This window comes from Seriola lalandi, unplaced genomic scaffold, assembly GCF_002814215.2.
Source record: "Seriola lalandi dorsalis isolate HSWRI2012SDOR001 ecotype SW California unplaced genomic scaffold, Sedor1 jcf7180002054517, whole genome shotgun sequence".
Taxonomy (NCBI): domain Eukaryota; kingdom Metazoa; phylum Chordata; class Actinopteri; order Carangiformes; family Carangidae; genus Seriola; species Seriola lalandi.
This window is the reverse complement of record NW_019525070.1, coordinates 1656601-1683086: the sequence shown is the minus strand read 5'-3', so window position 1 is coordinate 1683086 and position 26486 is coordinate 1656601. Positions and strand designations below refer to the sequence as shown.

Below are 26486 nucleotides of genomic sequence, written 5' to 3'. Positions count from 1 at the left end.
GCTTTGGGTCTCCATAGTGTTAAGGTCAGCTGAGATCAAAGATGAGGAAACATGTACAAACTGGTGACTGTCTTCCAAAAAATACCACAATGACAGTAAGACCAGTTGTCATCAAAACAATGTGTAAATACAACACCTCGCTCCAGTGTCTGTCTACTTCCGACTTCCTTGTGGTTTGTTTGCATTATACAGTTTTGAAGAATTATATCTTACCAGACGGTGCAAAGAGCAATATAAATGTCAACATTTACAGAGAGTGGCTTGCTGTTTCTCTTTTTGTCATTACAATAGTTCATAACAAGGATTTCGAGATGACATCAAAAGAGCAGGTGCACAATTTTGGTGCACAATTAGACCATAAAGTTGCAATTTAGGATTCACTCACCGTCAACACTTTCTCACATTTAACCCCAGAGCGCGATGGTTACGATACGGCTGCAACTTTTACATCCTTGCAAACTGGTTTAATCCTTTATCTGAAGTGGTGTTTAATTGAATGCTTGTTGTGACATTCAAAGTGTGTGATTAAGTGCCTGCTTATTGTATTCGACCAGAGAACAGCAGCTCTAAAATGCTGCACGTGCGCACACACACATATCTGGCTAAAGTATTGTGAGCACATTACACTGTAGAGCAGACTGGGCAAGCACACAGTCGCCCGTGTGGTAGAAACATGGTTTATTGTTGTGTTTTCTCAGTGTGGCTCCACTTTACTGCTGTAATTCCTGCACATCAAGGCATGGGTTGATTCAGTCATGCACCATCCAGTAACCGGAATACAGTGAGCTGTGCCAGAGCGCATGAAGTTTTAGATTAACTGGTGACTAAGAGACAGGAAGTGCAGCTCTCCTCGCGGGAAGTGGTGAGGTGGAGTTGGGAAGGCGGGTTTGAGTGGGTGTGTGGGTGGGTGGGTGCATGGGGGAGGGGGGGGGGTCCTCCCTCTCCTGCTTTTTATGTTGTTGTTTTGCCTCTGTAGCCTGAAGTCTGACTCATCAGATTTGTCTGCACTGTGGTTTATTGAGATGTATTGTTGGAAGAGCACAGGTCAGGGGTTTCTGCCTACCCCAGCAGGATTGTCCGTCCTCTCCTCTCTCTCCCTCCCTGCGTTTCTCTCCCTCTTTCCTTTCGGCTTGCAATCCTGCAGAACTGTTGGGACTCTCTTTTCTTTTATCCTCCTGCCGTAGGTGTGTGTGTGTGTGCGCGCGCACATACGCAGGTGATGCTGCTGATGCTGGCGATGATGATCAGGGTGATGAATAGGCACTCTGAGGACGAGGCAGTTATATGGGATGATGTCATCCTGGCTCTGAGGAAAGGAGCTGGAGGGCAGCACGACCTCAGACCTGAGAGGCAGACAGAATGGAGAGGAGAAAGGTGGAGAAAAAACAAGGAAGTGTGGAGATGGATAGAAAGAGAGGAGGTCAAAAAGAGGGGCAGACACTTCTGTCTGATTGATTTGTCTGAAACACGGCTCAAAGCCAAAAAATAAACAAAACACATTCACATTCGTCATTAAATGTAATTGTTCTTAAGGTGACAACAACAGTATCTTCTGCCTTCTTATCTTATCAGAATCATTTCAATTCAGAAATCATTCGGAATATATTTTAACATCATTAGCGGAGGCCACCAGCAACGTCTTATTCTTACACTTCCTGCAGGGATGTAATCAGAGAATTATAATTAAACCAATTGTAATTAGACCAAGGTCACTTTCAATCAACTGTTGCAACGCTGCACTGCTTCGCAGATCCAATCAGAGGTACTACCCACATATCTGCCACTCAATTAAAACAAAATGAGGGGACAACTGCGGTGGACTTGGTTGGAAAAAGTAGCACGCCTTAATTTGAGGCTGGTGCCTCTCTTTCAGTCTCCTGACTTTGAGACTGATGGAGATTTTAATCAGACATTTTGATGGTAATTATTTTCAGATAGCTAATTACTGAGTGAAGTCCTAATTAATGCTGGGGAGATGTAGGAGCTCATTCACATCATTGTGTCCCTTTTCCCTTTGATAATTGATGGGACTGTGACAAGGCTTTTGACTCGATTTGAACGATTATCCCAGTTTAAACTACCTGCTGTAGACACAGTTGGCTTTTAGCTGGGTTTTTCTCTTTAAGTTTGTTTACATGTGCAAGATGTTTTGCATGAGGTTGTGTACTGTATATGTCCATCATATCTCTAGACCTTAGAATGTTCTTCAAGGACATTAATACAGTAATCTAATGTTAAGGGGGAAAGAAAAGATGATGAACAAAGCGAGATGCAATGTTATTGATTTCCAACCTCAGACGGGGCTTTTCAGGCATCAGAAAGGCCATTTACAGTTCTGTTAAGTGCTTTGTAAATTGTGTTCTCGATACTAAATGAGCAGTTTCCATTTGTGAGAGGCCATGAAGTCATAAAAACAAGTTATTTTTAAATTCTGATGCTTGACCCGGAAATGGCCTTATTAGAGACGAAAATCGGTTGCTGTTGTGTTTCTGTCTTTGAGGAATAAGATGTCAAACCATGCAGATCATTTCAGGCTTTTCCTGACAGCATATGCATTGATATGCATTATATGTGTTTATAATACAAATATATATTGCAATGTCTCAAGCTAAATAATAAATGGAGAGAAATATGGTTTTGAAGGTAGTTTGGTTTTGGTGGTAGTTTCTGTTCTGCCTGCAAACTTTTTTGTTCCAACTAATTTCTTTGATGTTTTTACAAAATATGAGCAGATGAAAGTGGCGCGAGAAAGAGTCAAGCAGCATGAAACTGCTTGTAAGACCTGTGGAAACAATATTGAGCATATTAACAGCATTTCCTCAACTACATAATGACATTTAGACCCTTTTAAAATGTTTGCTGCACTGAAAAATGGTCCATTTAATTGAAATACAAATGTGTCCTTATAAATTGTGTTAAGTGCATTGGTGCGTGATGTTCAAAATTCCCTCAGTGAATTATTCTTGTAAGTTCTGGAAGAGACAATTTGTGTAGAGCCAGAAAGGCAGACTGGTGCCAGAAGGGCTGACGAGTTTGAAAAATTTGGGGAGTTTTGGAGAAGTGATGAAAAAAAAAACAACTCCACAGAGAGCGTTACCTGACTCCTGATTTCTGGAGATTATCGGCGTCCGACAGTTGTACTGGTCGTGCTGTGCAGCCTCCAGATAAGAATGTGCTTTTTAACTGAAGCAAGCCCTTGCTTCTAGTCCTTTTTGTTTTTGTATTTCGTTTTAAGTCGATATTGTGACTGAAAATATGCTGTGAACTGAAATGTTGTAGGTGGTTGTGAAAGTATTTTGCAATAGCTTGAACAGTTACCATTGTCACACTGTGATCAGGCTTTTAGCCCCATGTGTCTGTCTCATCACTGTGTGAATGTGTGATGGATTCTTAAAGAGGAAAGCCCAACTGCTAGTAAGTGGGCCAGAAGACGAATAGACGAGTATTAAAGGGACAGGCCACATATGCAGAAAAGGCCAGGCATGCAGCCTCACTGGGAGACAAGTCAAGGATGGACATTAATTTTGAAAAACTTCAGGAATTCAGACAGACAGACAGACAGACAGACTAGCTGGCGAACATTTCTACCAATAAATATCCCAAAAAATTCAGAGAATGTGTGTGGCTGCTGCGTAATGCAAAAAAACCCCAAAAAACCCAAAACAAATTCACCTTACCTTTAGTTGACCCCTTACAAAGACGTTAATCAATTCATTAAATGTCAGAAAAAAGTGAAAGGTACGGTGGCCAAGAAAGCTCAATGCTCTGCACCTTGAATGCAATGGATGTGTGCAGTGCACTGAGCTCTCACCGCCACAGAGGAAAAAGTGCAGAAAAATATTCAATTCACTTACAACAAATAAAACAGCCAATCTTTTTGATCGACTTATCATTTCGGCTTGTGACATCTCGCATGTCATGGCCACAGTGTGGACACACAACTTGAGAGCATTTCAAGCAAAGGGTGATATTTCCTTCTCAGGTTGTTTTATTTCTAGATGGAAGAAGAATGCAAAGTGGCCAGAATTTCACAAGAAAAGAAAAGTTGTGTTGTGTTTCAGCAGTATATATTTTTCTGTCTTATCCCTTTTAATGCTCTCATTAAACCCCTCAGATTTATCTGGGAACACCTCCCCAGGTTGGGAACCACTGTTTTAAGATTTTATTACTTGGCAAAATTTTGTGTATTGGTGAAACTGCAAATAAAAGCTTGTGTCAGTGGCCTCTGCCGGCTGCCTGCACAAAGCTAATTTGGTTCAAATTAACAAAGAGATTGACAGATGGATGAACTGGAGAGTGAGCAGCAAACATCGAATGCACTGTAGATAGGCAGCAGCGTTACAGGCAAGTATTATAGCACAGGGAGTCTGGTATCATTGTGTGGCATCACTGTGGGAGATAGCAGGCACTCGGCAGTTAGAGGGGAAGAAGAGATCAAGAGGCAGTGCCAAGAGCAACCCCCTTTGATAAAAATGCTCCATCTGACGCTGCCAGATCTTACATTCACACTCTCTCACTCTTGCATGGAAATGTACCCACGCCGCTCAATTTAACAGCAGCACACACATTCTGTCTTTATTAAGGATACACATATTTGTAGAAATGTAATAACACACAGGGCTGCTTTATTCATTTGCATCCTGATGCACTCTCAGTATTTAATATCTGTGGAAACACACATAGTGCACACATAATGTGCTGCGCTGTCTGTGTGAAGCTGAAGGACAGGAAGGTGTGGTGACCGCGGGGTTTAACTGAAAACGTTTCCTGTCTGCAATGAGAAACATGTAGTGTACACTGTACATGTGGACTGTTACACTGAACAGAAGGACACTCATTCATTCATTTGACCATTGACATGTTTTTTTTTTTTTTTTTTGGGGGGGGGGGGGGTTGTGGCCTTCTTTTAAACAAGCACAGTTTTACTCATATAATGGGGCTTTACCCCTGATTCAGCCTGGTTGGTTCTGTTTTTTTACTGGTACCAATGTTCTGCAATCTTAATAACACAATAACACACAGCACTTGCCATGAAAGTTGCAATAGAAAATGCTGTAATGTTGAAATTGTTAATTATTAATGTTTCATTTCTTTCTAGCAGTGCAGGGATGGCAGTATGTGTCGACCTTTTCTTGCTTGAATTTCCACTTGTACCGAGGAAATAATAAAACGCAACGGGCAGATTGCCATGAAATTCACTGATCACGTTTATGCTCCCCAGAGAATAGACCCTCTCCGTTTTGCTTTTCTGTTTTGTGTCCACTTTCTGCGCAAGATTATATACATAATTATCATCTAGTGATCTAACAGGTATAATCGTTGTTTTTTGTGTTTTCAGTCTCTTTCATACTAATTCGTCAAATTGAAAGAATTCTTACAATTTAGTTTACTAATCACTAACCTTTTCTAAATATAGTAATCCCAATGAGAGCCACTCTTCAGAGTCCAGATCAGATAAAGTAAATATTCCACCTCAACAGTCCAACTTCATTTTCTTTCCCCTGAAGTTGTCTTCTCAGGCAGAGCTGCCTCCTAACAAGCTCTACCAATTCAAATCTCAGCAAAACTTTTCTAACCTGAGCTGAACCAGCTATAACTTGTTTTTCTAAGCCTTTGTTACATATTGTTACAATTACCACCAGCTGCATTACTTCTTTTGAAGATAATTTCACCGCATACTGGAACAAATTATATACTGATTATTAGTTATTTCCTTACACTATTTCAGTTTTTTTCCCCCTCAGGCTTATGATATTTGAGCATTACTTTTATTTGTCTGGAAATAATCCAAGACATGCTGCAAACTGCATCACATTTGTTCAGAAAAGCGTCTGCAAATTCAGCCATTCCCGACTGCAATAATTACAAAAAAGAAAAGAAAAGAAAACTCTCTAAGATGCTGTTGGGGACTGATGTTTTATTATCTGATTATGGAGTATAAGACAAACCTGAGAAGGCATGATTCAGTGGCGTGAAATGGATTCTGACCAGTACCTGTGTGTGCATGCATATGAAGAGACAGCAAAACAGAGAGGACAGAGACAACCTAGAAACAGAGACTCTGTTGGCTCCAAGCGTTGTGGGTAACAAGCTGACTCCAACCAGTTGAGAACCAATGGGGGTTGGGGAGACCCCCAGTCTGTTTCCAGGGAAACAGAGCGCTCTCTCCTCCTCTCTCTCACTCTCTCTCTCTCGCTCCCTCCCTCCCTCTCTCTCTCTTTCTTTCTGTCTATGTCTCTCTCTCATACACTCCCATGTTCCTTCTTGGCTGTGTTGAGGAGGAGGGAGATGCGGAGGTGACTCACTGTAACATCATTGCCATGGCAATGAAGAGCAAGCTGAGTGAAGAGCGGCTGAAGGGAGAAAAAGAAGGGGAATTTCCATAGGTTTAGCAGAGATGGAAATGGCTGTCATGTTATCCAACAGTTTGAAAAAAAAAAAAAAACAAGGGAAATTTGCTGTGTTGAACAATAACTGTATGCTGGGCTGCTTATATTCTACTTCGCTGGCTTTCTCCAGAAAAACATTACAATCACTCGCTCCTTTTCTCCTATTTTCCCCTCCCCTTCTTTTCCCTCCTTACTCTCTACACCGCTTCCTACTCGCTCTTTCGCATCAGCAGTTTTTTTTTCTCTTCTTCATTCCCTCGGTCTATCTCTGTCCCCTGTTCTCTGTCTTTCTACATTCCTCTCTATGTCTCTTATCATCTTCCTTCCTCTCTCACTGGCCTGTTGCGCTCAGCCCTCTGGTCTCCGAGGAATGTGTTTTCCACTGTCCTGTTACGCTGAGTCATGTCACATGCGTGTTTGGACATGCCGAGGTGGAGTGTTTATGTGATGTTGACATATGCACGCCTTGCTGCTCTGCAGCGGGCAGGGGCAAAGAGGAAGGCATGAGTGCAGAGTGGAGGGGAGAGGTTAACTGAGGGCAGGGGAAGACAAGACAGTGTAAGAATGAGAACAAGCTCAAACAGAGCTGCAGGATGCAAGAGAGTAATTTCTGGTTTGACTGCAGTTATTATTATTGATTATGAAAATAAGGGGCTTAGTCAGGAGCATATGTTATTTGTCTATAGCAGTCTCTCTGTGCTTTCACACATGCAGCTTCACCCAGAAAACGGGTGTCAGAGTTGATATTATGGAAACACAAGACACTGGGATGGAATCAGTCTATCATGTCAATCAGTTTTGCACATTGGACAATGTGTTCTTATACATCCAGTCTTCCCTGACCCATCTGAGTGGAAAGTTATAGAAACGCTGTTACGCTTTACACAGCGGCAACCTTACAGGTCACATGTGAAAGGGATTATAGTGACTGATCCAGAGATTGAACTGTAGAAGTGGCGGCAGGACTACGGAGGGAGACCAGGAGGGCAAAGCGAGAATGCTGACACAATCAGACCAGCAAGTTATCTCTTTGACCCCAACTAACCCCGGTGTATTTTTGCTGTTGTAGACACCCATATCCTTATCTTATGCTGTCTCCTGTGTCTGGCCCTCTAGCACTAGCATGACTGCAAGATGAGACACCCAAAGTGACTTCTCATTAGTTCTTGCTGTGGCCTCTGATTGATGAGTCTTTGTATCAACAATTCTGACAATTTTTTAACTCCAACCTATTCTTTAATCTCTGCAATTGCAAAATACAAGCATTGGACCATTTGGTGTTAAAGATTGCAAAATCTATGGATTTCAGGTTTTATTTTTACACACTATAGATGCAAAGATAGAAAATACCATGACATAGTCTCCTCTTCATTTAAAGCCGTGGTTTTTAAATCTTCCTCTGTGTCTCTCTACCCTTCCCTCTCCTCTGTGTTCAGTCCATCTGCCTTATCTCCCCCAAGTGTCGTTGAACCAACTGAGATAGTGGTGGGAGAAGTGAGTCTCCAGCACCAAAGCGACTATCATTTTCAGCTCTGTATGTGTATCTGACAGTGCATCAGCCCGCGGCTTCACCTCACATATTATACAGCTCCTCGCAGCCTCAGAGATGTTTACAAGGGTCGATAATGACATCAGTGATAAAGGAAAGACGGCCAGCGCCCCCCTCCCCTCATTGTCACCCCCTGTGGAGCTGATATCACCCTACCTGTAATCACCCAGAGAGGCCAAGTAGATTAGTGTTGTGCTGCCACATTACCTGGTAATCACCTGTAATGTTACACTAGGGAATGTGCTGGTGGGGATTTTGTTGCATGGGATAAAGGTGAAGCTGAAGGTGATAAAGATTGAAAAGATGTACATAGGAGGGTGAAAAAGGTGAACTTTGAGAGCGGGTTGAAATTGGTGACCTCTTCCTCCTCTTCTTCTGTCTAAGTCAGATACTATTGATTTTGTTAATGCAATATCCCGTATCCATTGTTTTAACACCATTGTAATGTCTGAATTGTTTGACCATGTCTTGCTCTATCTTACCTCTTCTTGGTAATGTCACCACCTTCTCTCATTAGTTTTAAAATGCATCACTTTTGCTACATTTACGCCTGGCATCCACAATGCCCCGGAGTTTTCGAGCCCCTAAAACTTTTGGAAACGCTTCCTTTTAGTTGGAAAACTCCAGGGTTACATTTTAGTCTGGACGTATAGAAACGGAAACTTTTGGAAACAATGACGCAGACCTCCACGATAGCCTCCTGATTGTGTCTTTTCAATGTACCTTTCCCTGATTTGTCATAGTCCTATCACGTGACCCATTTTTGCAAGAAAACAATGACTCCCAGTCAATGTTTTCCACCGCCATGACCACCTTATACTCGTGTTATTTTCACAGTTCCTCCTTGTCGTCAGCCTAAGCAAAGAAATCTCTGGTCTCACCAGAACTCAGCAAATAAAATGATAGCACTATTCTTTGTTTTTCTTATTGATAACAGATCCAATGAAAAGACCAAACCCAATAATACCTCAGTCTCTCAATACTTTCTAACCTGCCTGTGGCCATCAGACCCAAATCCACTGGTTTCTACTGACAACAAAAACCTTGTGGATCACAAATGTATACTTTCATTTTGTATAAAGGCTCAATAATTACCTAAAACACCTGGGCAGTGTAGTTCTTTAGCAAACGTTACTCAGGCAAGATTAATAGTGCATTTGTTGGGGACTATTTTCAGATGTGGATGTATACACATTTAACAAACTAGTTGAGTATTTATGGTAGAAGGGAAGTGTTTGTAGGATTGTCCCATAATAAACAGCACCCATGCTCTCAAGGTCTGTGGCACAGAGGAATTAACAAACTAATCTTAATCAGACTACACAAACTGTATAGGAGCCATTTCCTAGATGTATTTCACCAGTTTGTTCATGGTGTGTCAACTATGTGTTGTGGTCTATTTACTGGGTAGGAACTTTGTGTCAGGTGTAGCTACATGAAAACACAATTGTGAGGTATGAGTGAAAACATTGGCTTTATGGAGAAAGTTATGGACTGCTGTAATGTATTGTTATATGAACATCTAACAGCCCCTTAGCCATTTTAAGTTTAGGCTTGGCAGTTACACAGATAGTACTTGCAGGGTGGATTAGTTAATTGTTTGTTTTGGTCTTAGCATGTAATTTGTTCACAATTATATCTTATATAATATATATATATATATATATATATATATGTAATATATTCACCAAACTTAGACTATAACTTGGAGAGTACAGTATTTAAATTAACAAAAGGAACTGCCAGAACTACAAAAACAAACCCAGGCTGGATGAAACTTGAATATCAGCCAAAACAACCTGGGTTTGTCCCATTGTTAGCCTAACAGACAAACACATGGTTATACTCATACAATGTTTTTGTTTTTTGTTTTTTTTCTTGGCAGCTTGAACGCAGCCAGATTTTGTTGCTAAACAGCAGAGGTCTGGAATGAAGTACAGAGAGAGAACACTTTTTTCCACCCATTTATGTGTTTTACTGGTGTAGCATATGGCATGTTTTGGTGAAGAAGGGAGCTTTGAATGCCAGAGGGCGATTTTAAGCCCATCTCCCTTGAAATTGAAAAGTGAGTCTGGCTCAGGATTGGACGGTGGAGCTTGTTGATCTGTCTCTGGTCGCCACAGGAGACTGTGAATAATACATGGTCAAAGGCAGAGCACACCCGTTCTCATCTCAGTGCTGGTAGAACACACTTCTTCTCTGTTTCTGTCTGTCTTACTTTCTTCTTAGTTAAAACCCTTAGTTATAGATACATTGTAGTTGTGCCTTTGACAGTGACTGACAGACTATAAAGTTATAGCCTGTGCATGTATACCAATGTAGAAATCAGTCTTCTTATTGTGTTTCCGCTCTCATATTTTTATGTGAATGTGTGTTTTGCTTGTGCGTGTGTGTGCGTTTGTGCGAGCATGTGTGTGTGTGTGTGTGTGTGTGTGTGTGTGTGTGTGTGTGTGTGTGTGTGTGTGTGTGTGTGTGTGTGTGTGTCATGCACACTGCTACCATCTTTTCTTTCCACCCCCACCCCCTTGTTCAGGAAGTGGACTAATGGCATTTGAGAGGATGGAGGGAGCTGGAAAGAGGGAGAGGGAGGAGGAACGGAGTTCCTTCCTGTGTGGTGTGTCATTTGTAGATCCTGTTATACAGCGGGTGGCCTTGAGACTCAGTGGTAACCCTTCCAAACCCCACCACTTCCCTCCACCCAACGGCTCTCTGTCTCTCAGTCAGCATACAGAAGGGGTTTACAAACTTGCATCTCAAGCTGTAATTGTTACGTTTCTGTATACGTAGTCTCTTACTGCTCTGTCCATCTGTCATTTTTCCCTGAAGCTGAAGAGCTAAAGAAATATGTAAACCCTAACCCACTGGCCATAGTTCTACCGTGAACTTGGTGTTAAGTGTTCAAACATAAACATTTGATCGATTAATTAATTAGTAGATCAACATTCTGTTGTCATCTTCTCAGTTTTGAGGATTGTCTGCTTTTCTTTCTTTCATATCACCTTTTGGTTTTGGACTGTTGGTCAGACAAAAGAAGAAATCACTTTGGGCTTTAGGAAACTGTGACAAGCATTTTTAACTATTTTTTGACAGTTTTTAGCAGAAACAATTAATAGACAAAAAGAAAAAAATAAATGGCATTTTATTGACTGAAAATAATGGTTATTTTCAGCTCTATTAAATATTTTGACAGTTAAGTACTTCTTAAGGATAAGGCTGGTATAATACTGTATATTTGTCTTAGCAAATCCTACTAAATAACCAGAACCAATAATGCATTAGTCTGTCTCCAAACAGTTTCAGACTTAGACCTTATCCTTTCTGTGGCGCTCAATCTCAAGCCCATACATTCCTTCTAAATACAAGTCTTTGAATAGTGTTCACAAAAGTAAAGTTTCATTTCTTAAAAAGGCTAATTTCCTGAAACATCTGGGCACTGCAGTTTTCTAAAAAAAAAGAGTACTCAAGCAGGAGTTCATAGTGCATCTGTTGAGGACTGTTTTCAGCCTGCAGATGAATACACATTTGGTTCTATTTACTGCAGCAGGACAGTGTATGTTGGATTGACTGAAAATAAATTACATTGCCCATGTTCATTGTAATGAAGGAACATGTCACCAAGTGCAACAACGTGGCTCGTTCATGTGTATCTAATAAGTTTTTGGTTCGCAGTGAGAAGAATAAGTTACATCAGGCATTTGATACACAGTCGACGTTTGTTTGTAGGAACAATTCAATGTTGTTTTTATTCTGTTCTCATAAGATTTGTTGACAATAAGAAAAATATAGAATATTGCCATCCCTATCTTGATTTGTGTGAGAAACAAAGTGTGCCTGTGAGAGAGGAGGAGAGGTGGTGGAGGAAGCAGACAGTGACCGATGCAGGTTGAGACAGAGCGAGAGAGAGAGAGAGAGAGAGAAAGAGAGAGAGAAAGATAAACAGACAGCGAGAGAGGGAGGAGATAGACACAGACAGCCTTTTGAGATTCCACTCACGCATCTCTGAGGGTCTCTCAGTCTCTGAAGTATTGAATGAAAATGACTCCCCACCTTCTCACACAAACACACACAGAGTATGCATGCATTGCGCACACGCATTAGCGAGGAGCACAATCGGTAAACATATAGGAACAAAAGAGTTTGCGACTTATCTCATTAAGTATTACTGAGCCCTTTAGCCTGATGGGATTAGTGTAGTGTGAATGTAGTATGTAGAAAGTCTGATTAGGTTGCTAAGTAGTGAACTGTAATGTAATTGCACTACATTTAAATGTCTACTGCTCCTTCAGCAGTTTTTATACTTTTTACAGTGGAGCACAGCCGGTTTTTATTACTTTACATAAAATGTTTTGTATGTGTTTTTTGTTCATAATCAGTCAGCTCTCCTCGCAGCACTCATTCCACAGTCGTGTAAAGCAAAGAACGCCTGATAAGATAAAGCATGTGCTTGTATTGTATATCAGTAAAGTGCGTCATTTCATTTGGAGAAATTTTACTCATTGTCTGTAGCACTGTGATGGCAGAAGGGTGGAAAGGAGTCTTTTCTACCTTTTTTCTTAAATCCTGGATTTCAGAATCTTCTTTTACACATCTCATTTTACCCTCTTTTAACCCCCGTTTTGTTTTTATGGCAGTGTACTTTAGAGCACATTGAGTGATGTTGTAGTGTGTTGCACTGTATGTCTTCTTGTGTATGTCTAGTATACTGTAGCGTTCTCCTGGAGGGTGGTGGTTTGAATAATTTATGCAACAAATGAGTTTACCAGGAGATGCCCGTGTTCATCTGAGGACGTGCAGTGGCCGTTCCACTGCCTCAGGTTTCATCACAAACATCTTTTGGTTCCAAAGCCAGTAAGTACAGATGTAGGAATCCTAGTATACATTGCGACACAAAGAGCAAATCATTCAACAAGTGAGTGACTCGTGGAATCAAAAGGCTTAACGTAATGGTGTTGCTGAAAGGACAGACGGATGAATTAAATGTCTTGTTTTCCGATCAGGTCTTTTCTGGGATCTCGGTAAAGACAGCAGAGATGGAGAGGAACACAGAAGGTAGAGGGAGCAAAACTCTGAAATGAAATAGACAAAGAGAAAAGAGTTGAACTGGTATAAAGAGAGAGGTGAGAGGATTTTGAGGGGATTGGATGGGATTCATTACTCTCAATGATGTATTTTATTAGATGTAATACAGTACAACAACAACTTTGTTTACCAGTTGAGAAATGATGAATAATTTGTGAAATAATCTGGTTCTTACAATTTGTTCTCAACTCCATCGGGTCAAGCACAATGCATAGTAGCTGAACTCAACCAGTAATGTGCCAAGTCTCACTACACAAGTCATTGTTGACAGTTTCATTCACACCATGCATGACGTGCAGTACACCATGATACAATGTGCTAATGTGTAAAGCCAGTAGCTCAGTATCTCGTTGTTCCTCTCCCCCCGCCTTGTCAGAAAAGTGTAAACACTGGTCTGTGAGAAGTGTAAATGATAGACTCATTAACAGTGTGTAACACTGTGTGCTGTTCATGTTTACAAAGGTTAAGTGCTGGAATATGTTGAGCTTGGCTGTGAATCAGTATTTAAACAGAACTGGCTAACAGGAATTTACAGAGTCAAATTCAGAGTACATTAACTTCCTGGTCACTACACTGTTGTGGCTAATATGAGCTAATTGCACCACATTGATGCGGTTACATTGCATCAGGTGAAGCTCTGCAATCTCACTGTTAACACAATTATCAGCAACAAGGATTGACTGCATAGCTGCTGAATGGGGGTGGTACAGTAAAGGAATGAGTGCATCAGCATGTTTAGTTTAACTGTTATCAACAGTCCGAGTAAGTCGTTACCAATGGAATAAACATAAAATGTTGTTCAAGTCATTCTCTATAACCATCCACAAGCCAGCTGATAAAGGTAATTAGTGTAACTGGAAGAGTCGTGAGTATTTCTTGAATACTGAATTAACACCAACTCTCCCAGTCTGTAGAGATACCATGTCTTATGAGTATAAAAATCTTTAAGTCTCATCGACTGTTTGCCCCTACCACTGTGGATGACCGCTCATATTGCTATCATTCCCATTAGTCCAATTGGTCTGACTATAGAGTCTTTTCTTTGTTCTTGAGTGTAACACAGCTTTCAGGCCATGTGTGTTAATGTGTAGCTCAGCTAGAACAGTAATCTTTATTCTATTACAACATATATTCCTGTTTTAAGGCGATACCAATATTCTATTTTAGAGGTACAGAAATCAAATAATGAAATGTTCTACATAAGCATATAACATGGACAAAAAAAATTCAGAATCCCAGAAATTAGTTTTTTAAATAAATGTGACATTGATGTGTTAAAAAAAGACCCCAGACTTTCACAGTTTGGCTACTTTGAGTGGCCGTGGAGCAAAAGAAGAAGTTAAACAACGTGGTTTATAGGGAAATCTGTGTTTCGAGAACGTTGAGGTGGATGGATGGGTCGTTGGACTTTAAAATGGAAGATCACTCTACATTTCTGGTGTGAACCAACAGCTGACTGTGCATTTATTATGATCACCAAGTCAACAAGGGTGCAGTACCCTTGCCAATGGTAATATTTTAGAACCACTGCATTGGCTGGATGAACTTTTGCACATTTACGGTAGCCTTGCAACATTGTCAGACACACTTTGTGTTGTTTAAATCTTTATTCCAGTTCTTCTTTTTTCTTTTTTTCCCCTTTTTTTTTGCAGAGACAACGCCTGTTGCTAATTGAAAAAAAAATACTAAATGGAGCAGAGTTAATCAAGAATTTTTGATAGATATTCAAGATAAATTTTCAAGATATTAGTATTACATTAGGACTGTAGTTACTTGAAACCCTGCAAACTTAAAAGAATAATTTGACATTCTGGGAAATGCGTAATTTTATTTATATAGCTCAGGTTCACAACTCACAAAGTTTCCTCAAGGGACTTTACAATCTGTACAGAATACAACAACCTCTTTGACCTTTAAGATGAGGAAACCCTTTAATGCGATGAAAAAAGGAAGAAACCTCAGGAACATCAACACAGGAGGGATCCTTCTTCCAGGGTGGACAGACATGCGATAGATGTTGTTCAACAACATGTAAATTAATGTACTTTACAGCTGCTGATAGGTGGAATTGGTTGTAGCTGTTTCCCTGTAAAAAATTAAGGAAAACAGCTAATGATGAATCAGATCACAGAATAGTACTATAGAAATTTTACATAAGCATCATTATGCAAACCATGTGACTCCTCCAACTTAGAGGTGTCTTGAGAACAAACTGGACTTTTCTAATGCCATTTGAAACAATCTGATTTGTCATAATCAAGAGAAGCTGCCAGTACCAGAGGAGTTAGTGTTGTTGCCAGTGTTGTTTTTGTTTTCTGTATATGGAGCGTGTTGCTGGTTTTGGGGCAGGGAGATACCCTGGCGTGTTATGTTTATTTATTTTTTATTTTTTTCTTGTTGCTGTATTTGGAAAATGCTGCTTTGTCAGCAGGTCAGGTAGATTTTTTTTCCCTCCCCCAGTTCTCCTTTTCCAACACAAACAAACATTTAGAGCACTGACACACTCACTCCCACATGCACACACAGACACACACACACACACACACACACACACACACACACACACACACGCACACACAGACAGACACACACACACACACACACACACACACACACATATACATATATATACATGCACTCATAATCTCGGCTTTGTCCTCTTTTCTCTTCTTGCCCTCCCTCTCTCTCTCTCTCTCTCTCTCTCTCTCTCTCTCTCTCTCTCTCTCTCTCTCTCTCTCTCTCTCTCTCTGTGCATGAAGGCAAACTCAGCAGACCTCCAGGCTGCCAGGGAGTAAAGGCATTCTGGGTAATCCAGGGTGTGAGAAGGAAAAGGGAAAGAAAGGGAGAAAACTCTCACAAAATCTTACACGGACGCACACACACACACACACACACACACACACAAACACACAACCAAATCCAGTCTCTCATCACTGAACCATGGAGATACAATATCCATCTGTGTCCATCTGTACATTCATCTGCTGAGACAAATACAGACTGTGTTTGCAGCAGAATATGGAGTCAAAAAGCTGCACAGCATTCTGTTCCCTGTTGCTGAAGATTTGCAATTGGGAGATATGAAGGAGTAAGGGTGGAGGGGGGGTTGAGGGAATAGCGAGGGTGGTGGGGTGGAGCAGAGGAGGATACAGGAGTGTCGTCAGTCCGCTTTTATCTCAGCTCTGATTAAACCTTGTTCCTGTCTGACCTAAAAAGTCAGCTGGCGGAAACTTCAGAGACTGTGGGTGAATTTCACTGGAGCTCTTTACACCCAGCCCGATGCCTTCAGAGAGGAAGAGAAAGCGAGACGAGAGATCAGAGAAATAGAACAGAGAGTGGGCAGATTCTGAAAAAATAAAAATAAAAAATACACACACAGACACAGGCAAGCTGGCTTTACATGCTCACTGCTCACACATTATCATATATATGGATATACACTCTCCCACACTGCATGTTGTCTGCTCTTTATTCCTAATGAGGATGAGGAAGGGGCCGGTGCTGGGTGGTAACTCCGGGTTAGTCCGGAGTACAATGCCACAGGAAGCAGACAGAGGCAGTGCTGAAATGTGTCAGCGCCGCCTGTCTGGGACAAGCACAACAAAAAACACAAGGTATAAAAATAAACCTGTGCCAGCATGGCAAGGCATCTGCTGAAACAGGAAATATCCCACTGAGGTAGAGACAGTAAGAGAGAGATGGGGAAAGACCCTTGGATTGTATTTTTTTGGTTTTTGTTGGTTTTTGTTTTAATGACTCTTGTATTGTTTCACTGGTGGCAAGTTCAATAGAGATTTTGTATTGTTGGTGTCAACAAAGCTACAGTGATGGGGGAAGTATTCATCTTTTAGTTAAGTAAAAAGTATCCATACCGCAGTATAGTAATATTTAATTACAATTAAAAGTCTCTTTTATTTTTGGATCATTATTACTTGTGCATTAACATCCAAGTATTATTGTACTGTTGATGTGCTTAACGTTTGTAATATGTTGGGTAGGTTCATCTGTAACAGTGTGTCAAAATTAAAGTGGCTTTTGTACTTTTAAAGTGAGTTTTGTAGACTAGATTGAGTTGAATCTCTTTTTGTGTGTGTGTGCGTTTGTTTCTCTCAGAGTGCTGCAGCAGCCCCCAGCCCAGTCCTTGGAAACCTTCCCCCAGGAGAGGGCATGCCAGTGGGACCAGTCCCTCCAGGATTCTTTCAGGTATACAGTCCACACACACACATACATATACACAAACACACACACACACACACACACACACACACACACACACACAGAAAGTGTGAGAGCGAATTATTTGGGTCTTTAGACTTAGATTTAAGGGACACTGAGTAAATTACGGCCCATTGTTCATCCCAGGGAACCTGCCTTACGTTGAGCTGTGGTGTATTACTCCTTTTTTCAAATGTGAGTATTTAACTTGTGAAACTGTTCATCAAAACACTCTCTCACTCAAACTTACCAGTATACATGAGTGTACAGTACCTTTACATATGTGTACAATCTGTGTGTATCAGTGTGTAGGTGCACCACTGTGTGTTTCCCAAAACAGAGAGAGAGAGGTGTGACAGGAGAAAGAAATCTCTCGCAGACAAAAACACAGACATGCACCTTCGTCCCTGATCATCTCTGTTCTCCATCAGAAGGACTCTGCCGGGTGTACATTGATTATTAGTCAAACTCAGACGCTCACATCTGACATACAGATCAATAGCTTTCATAGGCTTTTCCCAGCTCTTTCAAAAAACTCAAAACCGGGCCTGAACAGCCTTTTCCGTCTCTGTCTGAAGATCAAGTGTTCTTTGAAGACAAGGTCTTGTCAAGACCAATTGGTTAAACAAATGCCACTTCTTCATTCAGGTTTCAGAAAATGAATTGCATATGGACCAGATGAGAGAAGGTTATAGCTGAATTTTGGAGAGAGATTGATAATGCATCCTGTGCTGGTAAATATATATATGCACAGGTTTTTATACAGCTAGCTTTAAACATGTTTCATTTATTGATTCATTGAGTCAATTTATGAATTTATTCACTGACTCACCTACTAATTTCTAAACTTTCTATGTTCAGTTGTTGCATGTATTTATTAATGTAAAAGCAAGGTTTTCAGTTATCATTATTATTAATTTCATAATTATTATTATAGCAATCAAATAGACCTAAAATAGTGTATCAGTTTTCCTTTAATGGATCCTCAGCACAGCTGGGAGATGGGACAGGAGGTGGGGGGTGGCTAAAGCGAAGACCCTGATCAAAACAAGTGGACCATTGCTCTCTAGTGGCTTGTTGAAGTATTGCCTCTCCAACACTGCAGACTGACTGTTCTCACCACAGCGCATTAGTTCAGCAGACATAGCGACAGTATTGCTACTGTCTGTGGCGAGGACAAGTGAAAACCCACTCACAGCTGCAAAAGAGCTTCTCGCACATGCTGCCAAATTCCACAAAGTTAACACATACACTGGCATCATTATTAAAAAACCTCATCCTTTATTCCCTCATTCTTTTTCCATAAATGCAATCCAATGAAAATGCGGTCGACTTCCCCTCTCTGCTGTCATGGAATTGTTGTTAAAGGAAAATGAGCCCAAAACTCACCAGAAGACATACGCAGTAGTTCTGGTTGGTTTCCTGTTTTGGAGAGTGAAAAAAAAAAAACTTCCCATAGTGCTCCATGGTGCAGTTTGTACACTACTTTTGTTTCTGGGAAAGAGTTTATGAAAGAAGGACTGGCATGGTGACCCATGACATTATGTTTTTTTCAGGATTTTTGGTTGATTTTTCTTTCAGTTTAATAAAATTTTGATGAAAATACAGAAGTACTAGGTTTTAATATGTGCACGTGATAGATTGTGTGTGTAGTATGTATAACCCTGAGCGATTCGACATACATTTATGGTGTTTGTTTTTTTTAGCCATTTATGTCACCTCGATATCCCGGAGGACCCAGACCACCCCTCAGATTACCCAACCAGGTAAGAGCCATGCTGACTCCTGCAGGCAGCAAACAGAACTGTCGACAGTAAAAATGGACAGTATATGTGTGACGGTGATGACAATGTTGGTGATGGATCCTCTTTCCTCTGTAGGGACTTGGAGGAGTCCCAGGTAGTCAGCCTATGTTACCAAGTGGAATGGACCCCACAAGACAGCAAGGTAGACATAGACATACTGGTATACACAAACACGAACACACTGCACCTAGTTTATTAAAGACTAACTAGCATTTCCAAATACATCTTTTAAACCAAAAGGTATTTTCTCTGGAGCCACAGCCTGATAGAGCTTTTACCAAAGAACTGACATCTCAAAACTATTAACTAGCTAGCAATAAAGGCTGTAAAGCTGCTCTTAGGCATAGCAGTGCTTTGACCTAAATGCTAATTTCAGCATGTTAATATGCTAACATGCGCACAGTGATGATGCTGATCTTTAACATCTTTTTATTTTTCACCACCTTATTTTGATGTCGTAGCATGCAAACTTTTGCTAATTAGCACTGAACTCAAAGTACAGCTACTACCAGGAATGTCTTTAGTTTTGCAAGTATTTGGTCATAATTAAAATTTTGACCTGATGGTGACGCTATACGAAAGGTTGTGGAATCACCAAACTTATTACATGTCATCTTGTGTAAACATGTCTTCCATGTCTGTACCAAAATTTGTGCCCATTATTCTTGTAGATGTTGAAATATTTCACTCAAAATCACAAATGTCACTATCATGGGTGCACTAGAGGAAAAGTCATGAGGATTCATCCTCTGGGGACCATAATATCTACCAAATTTCATTGCAGGCAATCCAACTCACTAGTCACTAGCATGGTAAAAAACACAGTAAAGAGCCACAGTGATGCACTGGCTGATGTTTTTCTTCATTAAAATGAGCATGGTTGCCGTCATTTATTATAAAACAACTGCTATTCATGGAGATCACAGAGCATGCTCTGGGAAAAGGTTTTCTACACTTTTGCTATTTTTGATGAGATCAGATGAATGAAATAGACCTGCCCATTCATTGTAATGAAGGTACAACAGTATGTCATCTTTATGTGTTTTCAATAGTTAGTTTTGTGTGGTAATCTAGCAAGAAGACTTCATTGACGTCACATAAAAATATCTCTTCATATCCTTTAACTAAATCCCAATTTACACAAACTACTCATTCCTCTAGACAACACATAAATTATGCATATGTTATAGACTCTGGCTGTTCAGTTACTGTTTGGCTCAACACTAGAATGAGAAAATTGTGTGATTATAGCAGCTGTAAATGTTAGTGGTTTGTGCCAGACGCACAGGTCTCATCATCTCAAAAATACATGCCATTCTTGGGATTTGAAATACTACAGTGTCCAGATAAAAACGTGTCAAAAGGAACATACACCTAAAATGGCCATGAAAAGTCCCAGAGTCTGACAAGTCCTGAATCCTGAATACACTGTTCGGAAAAATAATATTGGTCGTAGTTTGACTGTTTTTCTGTTTTTCAGGACATCCAAATATGGGAGGACCGATGCAGCGGATGACTCCACCCAGAGGCATGGTACCGCTGGGGCCCCAGGTATGGAACTAGATGAATTGCAGGGATATTTACAAAAATTGGTTCCAATCATTACTCTCTTATAAACACAACTAAAGGCACGTTTGTGTTTTTTTAAGAACTACGGAGGTGGAATGAGACCACCACTGAATGCCCTGGTTGGTCCTGGGATGCCTGGCATGAACATGTAAGTGGTATCTACACTAACCTTTGTCACTTTTGGGGAAATTACACAGATTTACCCTAACCATTGACCCAAAAATCTGGCTTTCTCCAATAGGGACACAGCTTTTGTCCCCAGTCGGACAAGCTGTCCCCATTTAACAGGTCTTTCATCTGAAATTTGTCCTCAAAAGTTACCTAAGTCTGAGCCACACACAGAGAGAGAGTGAGAGAGTGTGTGAGAGAGAGAGAGAGCCAGAGAGGGAGAGAGAGAGAGAGAGAGAGAGAGAGAGGCATACAAAGTGGTTACTTGTGTACATAAGTTAAAAAGAAAAGAAATCCACTTTCTCACCTCTCTCACATTTCTGTCACTCAGAAAGACAACTTAAACCCCAAACATCCTTAATCTGTCAGCTCAGTAGATACAGTACAATTTCCTTTATGTAGCTTTTAATTACAACTTTACAATATGTTTTTAGTACTTAGGGGTTCGGAAGTGGAGCTTAAGCTGTCCTATATTTCGTCTTATATTGTATGTTTTTTTTTGTTGTTGTTGTTCCCATCACCTCTCTCTGGCAAAGGGAGACTTTGTTGTTGCCAACACTGCCCAAATGAATTGGAAACAAAGAAGCTTGCCAAAAGAAGAAAACTAAAGTGTGTGTGTGTGTGTGTGTGTGTGTGTGTGTGTGTGTGTGTGTGTGTGTGTGTGTGTTCGTGTTCCAGGGGACCTGGTGGGGGTAGACCCTGGCCAAATCCTCCAAACTCCAATTCAGTAAGTGCTCTAACAACGAAACCCAACAGACAGTTTAACAGTTATTTCATTTCTTTCATGATTTCCTTCTGTATTTTTGTAGACCCCTTACTCTTCTGCATCTCCAGGAAGTTATGTGGTATGTACTTTATGTTTGAGTTTAAACAGTTGCTCTATAGGCTGTTTTTCATTAGTTCATGAATGAATCTTATGGAAACTGAAACATTTCAGGGACCTCCAGGAGGCGGAGGGCCACCTGGGACCCCAATAATGCCAAGTCCAGCAGGTAAGCTCTGTGTATGCATCTGTATGTAAGTATATACATTTGTTTTGCTCTTTATCCTCTTATTGTTTCTCCATTTGTTATGTCAGATTCAACCAACTCCGGCGACAACATGTACACGATGATAAACACAGTCCCTCCAGGTGGAAGCCGACCAAATGTGAGACTTTTTCCCTCCATTTAATGTCAAATATGAGTGCTGTTTTTATTTATTTGTTATTTTGTTGATAGTAAATTTTGTATATCACTGTCATTTCTGTATGTTCTCAGTTCCCTATGAGTGCGGGCGGCGATGGTCCATTAGGGGGAATGGCTGGAATGGAGCCCCATCACATGAATGGATCATTAGGTACAGGAACATGTTGCTTGTAGGTGCTGCGTTGACAAAAATCTCTGGTTATGTTTTTTCCCTAATTGATGCAAAACAAACAATCATATGATGATGGTGATTTGCGTGTTTTTCACGTTTGGGTTCCCTCTCTCAGGATCAGGTGATATGGACAGTCTCCCTAAGGTAAGAGACGCCATTTATTTACTTTGAACCTGCAGTTTGTGCCTGATGGTTTGCGGCTTACCATTAAGCTGTGTTTTATTTACCTTTGTGCAGAACTCTCCTGGTAACCTAAGTATGAGTAACCAGCCGGGAACCCCCAGGGAGGATGGAGAGATGGGAGGAAACTTCCTTAACCCTTTTCAGAATGAAAGTGTAAGTTGGTTGACAGCTACTGTATGGGCTGATTTGAAGGAGTGGTTTGACATTCTGGGAAATGCACAATGAGAAGATACCACTCATAAATCTATATGCTAAATATGAAGCTACAGCCAGCAGCCAATTAGCTTAGCTTAGCATAAACACTGGAAACCAACAATTTAAAAGACATTATTAGCACGTCTTCATTTGACTAAACATTATATCATTTGTTTAATGATGATTAAACATAAGTTTAAACAACAAGCCATGGTTTCACAGGCATTTTGTCCAAATCTCTTGGATGAGAGCAGTGACTTTCAAGTGGTTGCTTGGCAACCACACTATGATAACAACACTTTTAGGTTTACTATACTTAACTATACTTTAGACCTTTACAGGTGCTGCTAGTGGATTTTGTTTCTGTTTCCAGTCTTGATACTAAGCTAAACTAAGCAGCTGTTAGCTGTACCTTCATATTTGATGTACAGACGTGTGAGTTGTATCTTCTCATCTTATTCTTGACAAGAAATAAATAAAAAAAAGTTCCCGAAAATGTTGAATTATACCTTCAACATATAAGAGAGTTTCAGGTGCCCACTTTGATGGAAATTATTTGACTTAATCCATTGCAATTTGAAGAGATTTCTAATTCAGGATGTTAGTGTACAATCAGTGTTAACTAGAAAACTGGTTTTGTCACTCTCTCCCATATATTGACAATTTATTTCTCCCCATTCAATTTCTGCAGTATTCTCCAAACATGACGATGAGCGTGTGAAGGCTTGGGAAGCGGGTTGGTCAGTCGCTCAGTAAACTGGTGTGGATTGGTGAAAAAGCAGAGAGACTGGGTGTGATGTCATCTAGGCCAGTGACTTCCTCCACCACCACCTACCTAGTCAGGACAGTAGCCCACGGTCTGTCCTTCTACCCCCCCCCCACCTCCCCTCTCCCACCCCTCCATGGTTTCTGTCCACGTCTCTTCTCTCCTGTTTCTTCTCCCGTTCTAAGTGGTGACTCTGCTACATTCATCAGTTCTTCCTCTGCAACTATGAGACTGTACAAAGGAACCAAATTGAAAAAACCTGGAGGAGAACTCTTTGTATATTTGCATACGGTGTGTATGAGACTGTGCACACACTGCAGTCACAGACAGATGTTTCTGCCTTTTGCATCATGTCACGGAGTTCTTGCCCAAATACAAAAGGCCAGTATCCTATTTATCCTAAAGTTTAAATTTCCAAGAATTTAAAGAGATATAGACACTTTTTGATTGATGGTAAAAAAAAATTTTATCCAGCTGATTGTCACATGGAACATCTTTTGTCTTTACCTGACAAATTACTTTGTCCATAAGTGGAAGAGAATTTGAGAGACATCATAATCATATTACCACGAGGTTTTAATTGAAGCTTCTGCAAATATTTGTAAAGTCTTTTCAACTCTTGTTGTTGTCTAAATCTTTATGACCACTTACATTGTGTTTTATGTTTTATACTATGGGTCTAAGAAGTTTTTTTTTAATTTCCATCACAATCTCAGTCAGAAATGTGGAAAATGTAAAATCTCTCACTCTGCCTCACCTCTATTACATTTGCAAGGCCTGAAGAGGCATATGAAGTGCAGATCAAAATCAGTTCTTTGTTCAGACTTTAATAAGAATTGAAAGAAAGGCTTCAGCACGTTGAATGGTTATTAGGAAAAAATAGCTTTGTTAAAGGCTTAAAGTGACACTACGTAACTTTTGAACAGTAGCCACTATTGCCACAAGTGACAATTACAGGATAATGATAAATGATAATGATAATGCTTAAGCATAGTGAAACCAGAAAAGGAAGTCTGTGAAGTGGCTTGGTAATGTCCATTATAGAGCAGATAAAGTTTGTAACACTAGCTAACATTTAGCAACCAAAAGTTACTGGTCATACCAGACCAAGTTAGGCTGTAGACACAAAAACCCTGAGTGTATTGAATTGAGCAATGGTGTATTTTATTATTTATGAATTCAACTTTCCATTTGTAAGCCAAAGAATTTGTTGTTTCTTCTTTCAAAAGTTACATAGTCTCCCTTTAAGTCAAATGAGATCAGTCCTTAACTGTAATTTAATTGGGGATAGCAGTGAGGATAACACTGGAGAAGATTGTTTGCACAAAGGTTAATACCTAATAGCACTGGACAGACTGAAAGTCTGCCCATTTTTTTTTGTTTTTTACGAGTAAGTGATCCTTCTGCATTCAGCAGGCCTTTGTTGCAATTCAGACTGTAGTGGTAAACCAAGAGTCCATTGAAAGATTTTACATTCTGTTGACTGCCCAACCACAGGACAAAGTTTAAGTTGGGGACAGCAAAACATAATTGATTTTTCTTATGTAAAGATTTTTTCTAACAAGGGGGGAAACCTGTGGTCATATTGTTTGTTTTTTTTGTTTGCTGAGGCCTCTCTCAACTCTAGTTGTTTAAACCTTGATGCAAATGATTTATCAGGTTACGTCACAGTTTACTTAACATAAAATGTTAAAATGAGAGAGAAATCAAAGACAAATTAATGGTGGTAAACGGTGAGACACAAACTTGTCACTTTGGTCACTCATACTTAATAGTCCTTGGATAAACTGTGATCTCAGTGTGATATGAAAGGTTGGTTGGTACAGAAAGCTAAGATAAGCTTGTTTTTAATCAATGTTTTCAACTTTTTTCACTGCCCAAGATGTATTATCATCATGTATAAAAGATCAACATGCCTGTGAACATTCTCCTTTCCCCTCCCTTACTGCAAAGTGTACAGCTCACAAATGTAGCTCCTCTGTCTTGTATGTGTATTTGATATTATTGTTATTATTTAAAGAAAAATCTGGAATTATCGCAAAAGGGAGCGATGGACTGATGATGCACCATCACAACTGAACAGAGATTTTTATTTTGTGGTTTTTTTTTTTTAGATTGAAGCCATGAGTGGGAGTACAAGAAGATGCATTTGTACATCGGATCATGTTTTCTGTTTTGTGGCAGTATGTGGGACTCCATTTGTGATGTGTTAATTTTCTCTTTTTTATTCTTGTATTATGTTTTTGTAAATACAGAGAAGTATTTCATGAGTTTTGAATATGCTGGTATAAAGCTTCTCTTCCCTTAGTCAAAGTGTCAACTCTTTTCATTTGCGAGTATATGGACATGAACGCAGTCACTTGAAGGTGTATTTCAGTGTGTTTGTAGATAGAGTTATGTTACCACGAACCATAGCTCTAGGGAAGCTAGATAACTTCCAGGTATGAGCGTTGTTCCTGCCTGTATAAATAAAGTTGTTCTGAAAGAGGAGGAGGGACATAGTGAACAAGCATTAAAGGAATAGTTTATGAAGATTGATACCACTTTCTCATCTGTACATTAAACTAACATTACAGATTTTGCAGTTGCATTCTTAGCTATAGCTTCATATTTAGTGTACAGACATGGAAGTGCAAGGTTTTAATCTGAGAGCCAACCACTGTACTGTAGTGGCCACATTTTTATACCCAGCAGCAGACACCTTCTTATATGAGTCGGAGAGTTCAAAAGAAAAGACTTTAATAAACAGCATAGTCACTGCAGTTCTATTTACATATTTACTCACTTTCTCTAAACTGCATTCATGTCAATGCTGCATGTAGGTTATATAACATATGTACACTTCAGATTATGATCTTTGCATATTGCATGAGTGTATCTCTCTTTCCCTCTCAACCCTCAAACACACAGCACAAACACAGAGAGAGTGGAGACCACAATCACCCACAGAAAGAATAATTCATCTTGCGTAACAGAACAGGACAGCGGGGAGGGAATGTGAGTGAGCCTCTGGCAGAACCACAAAGACCACAGCATTTCTCTTGTGTAACACTGTGATATAGCATCAAAAAAGTGTCTTTCTTACACACAAACACATGCAATAAACATTTAGCACATTTGAAATATTCATCCCTATATTCTGCATAAGAAATGCAAATAGAGGAGAAACTTGGAAATATAGTCTTTCTCTCACCCCCACCCCCCCCACC

The 26486-nt window shown here is 40.2% G+C and overlaps 1 protein-coding gene across 2 annotated transcripts in view; it reads left to right on the top strand.

Annotated features, from left to right (window-relative positions):
- LOC111660378 (single-stranded DNA-binding protein 2) overlaps positions 1-25584 on the top strand; it is a 50971-nt gene extending 25387 nt beyond the window's left edge. For both annotated transcript variants that reach the window (XM_023413638.2, XM_023413639.2), the window contains exons 5-17: positions 17131-17220; positions 18939-18998; positions 19113-19179; positions 20518-20588; positions 20687-20754; positions 21453-21501; positions 21584-21619; positions 21712-21766; positions 21853-21923; positions 22034-22112; positions 22249-22277; positions 22371-22469; positions 23203-25584. In XM_023413638.2, coding sequence (XP_023269406.1) covers positions 17131-17220; positions 18939-18998; positions 19113-19179; positions 20518-20588; positions 20687-20754; positions 21453-21501; positions 21584-21619; positions 21712-21766; positions 21853-21923; positions 22034-22112; positions 22249-22277; positions 22371-22469; positions 23203-23232 — 804 coding nt within the window. In that variant the 3' untranslated portion in view covers positions 23233-25584. The remainder of the gene's footprint in view (positions 1-17130; positions 17221-18938; positions 18999-19112; positions 19180-20517; positions 20589-20686; positions 20755-21452; positions 21502-21583; positions 21620-21711; positions 21767-21852; positions 21924-22033; positions 22113-22248; positions 22278-22370; positions 22470-23202) is intronic.
- The last annotated feature ends 902 nt before the right edge of the window (positions 25585-26486 follow it).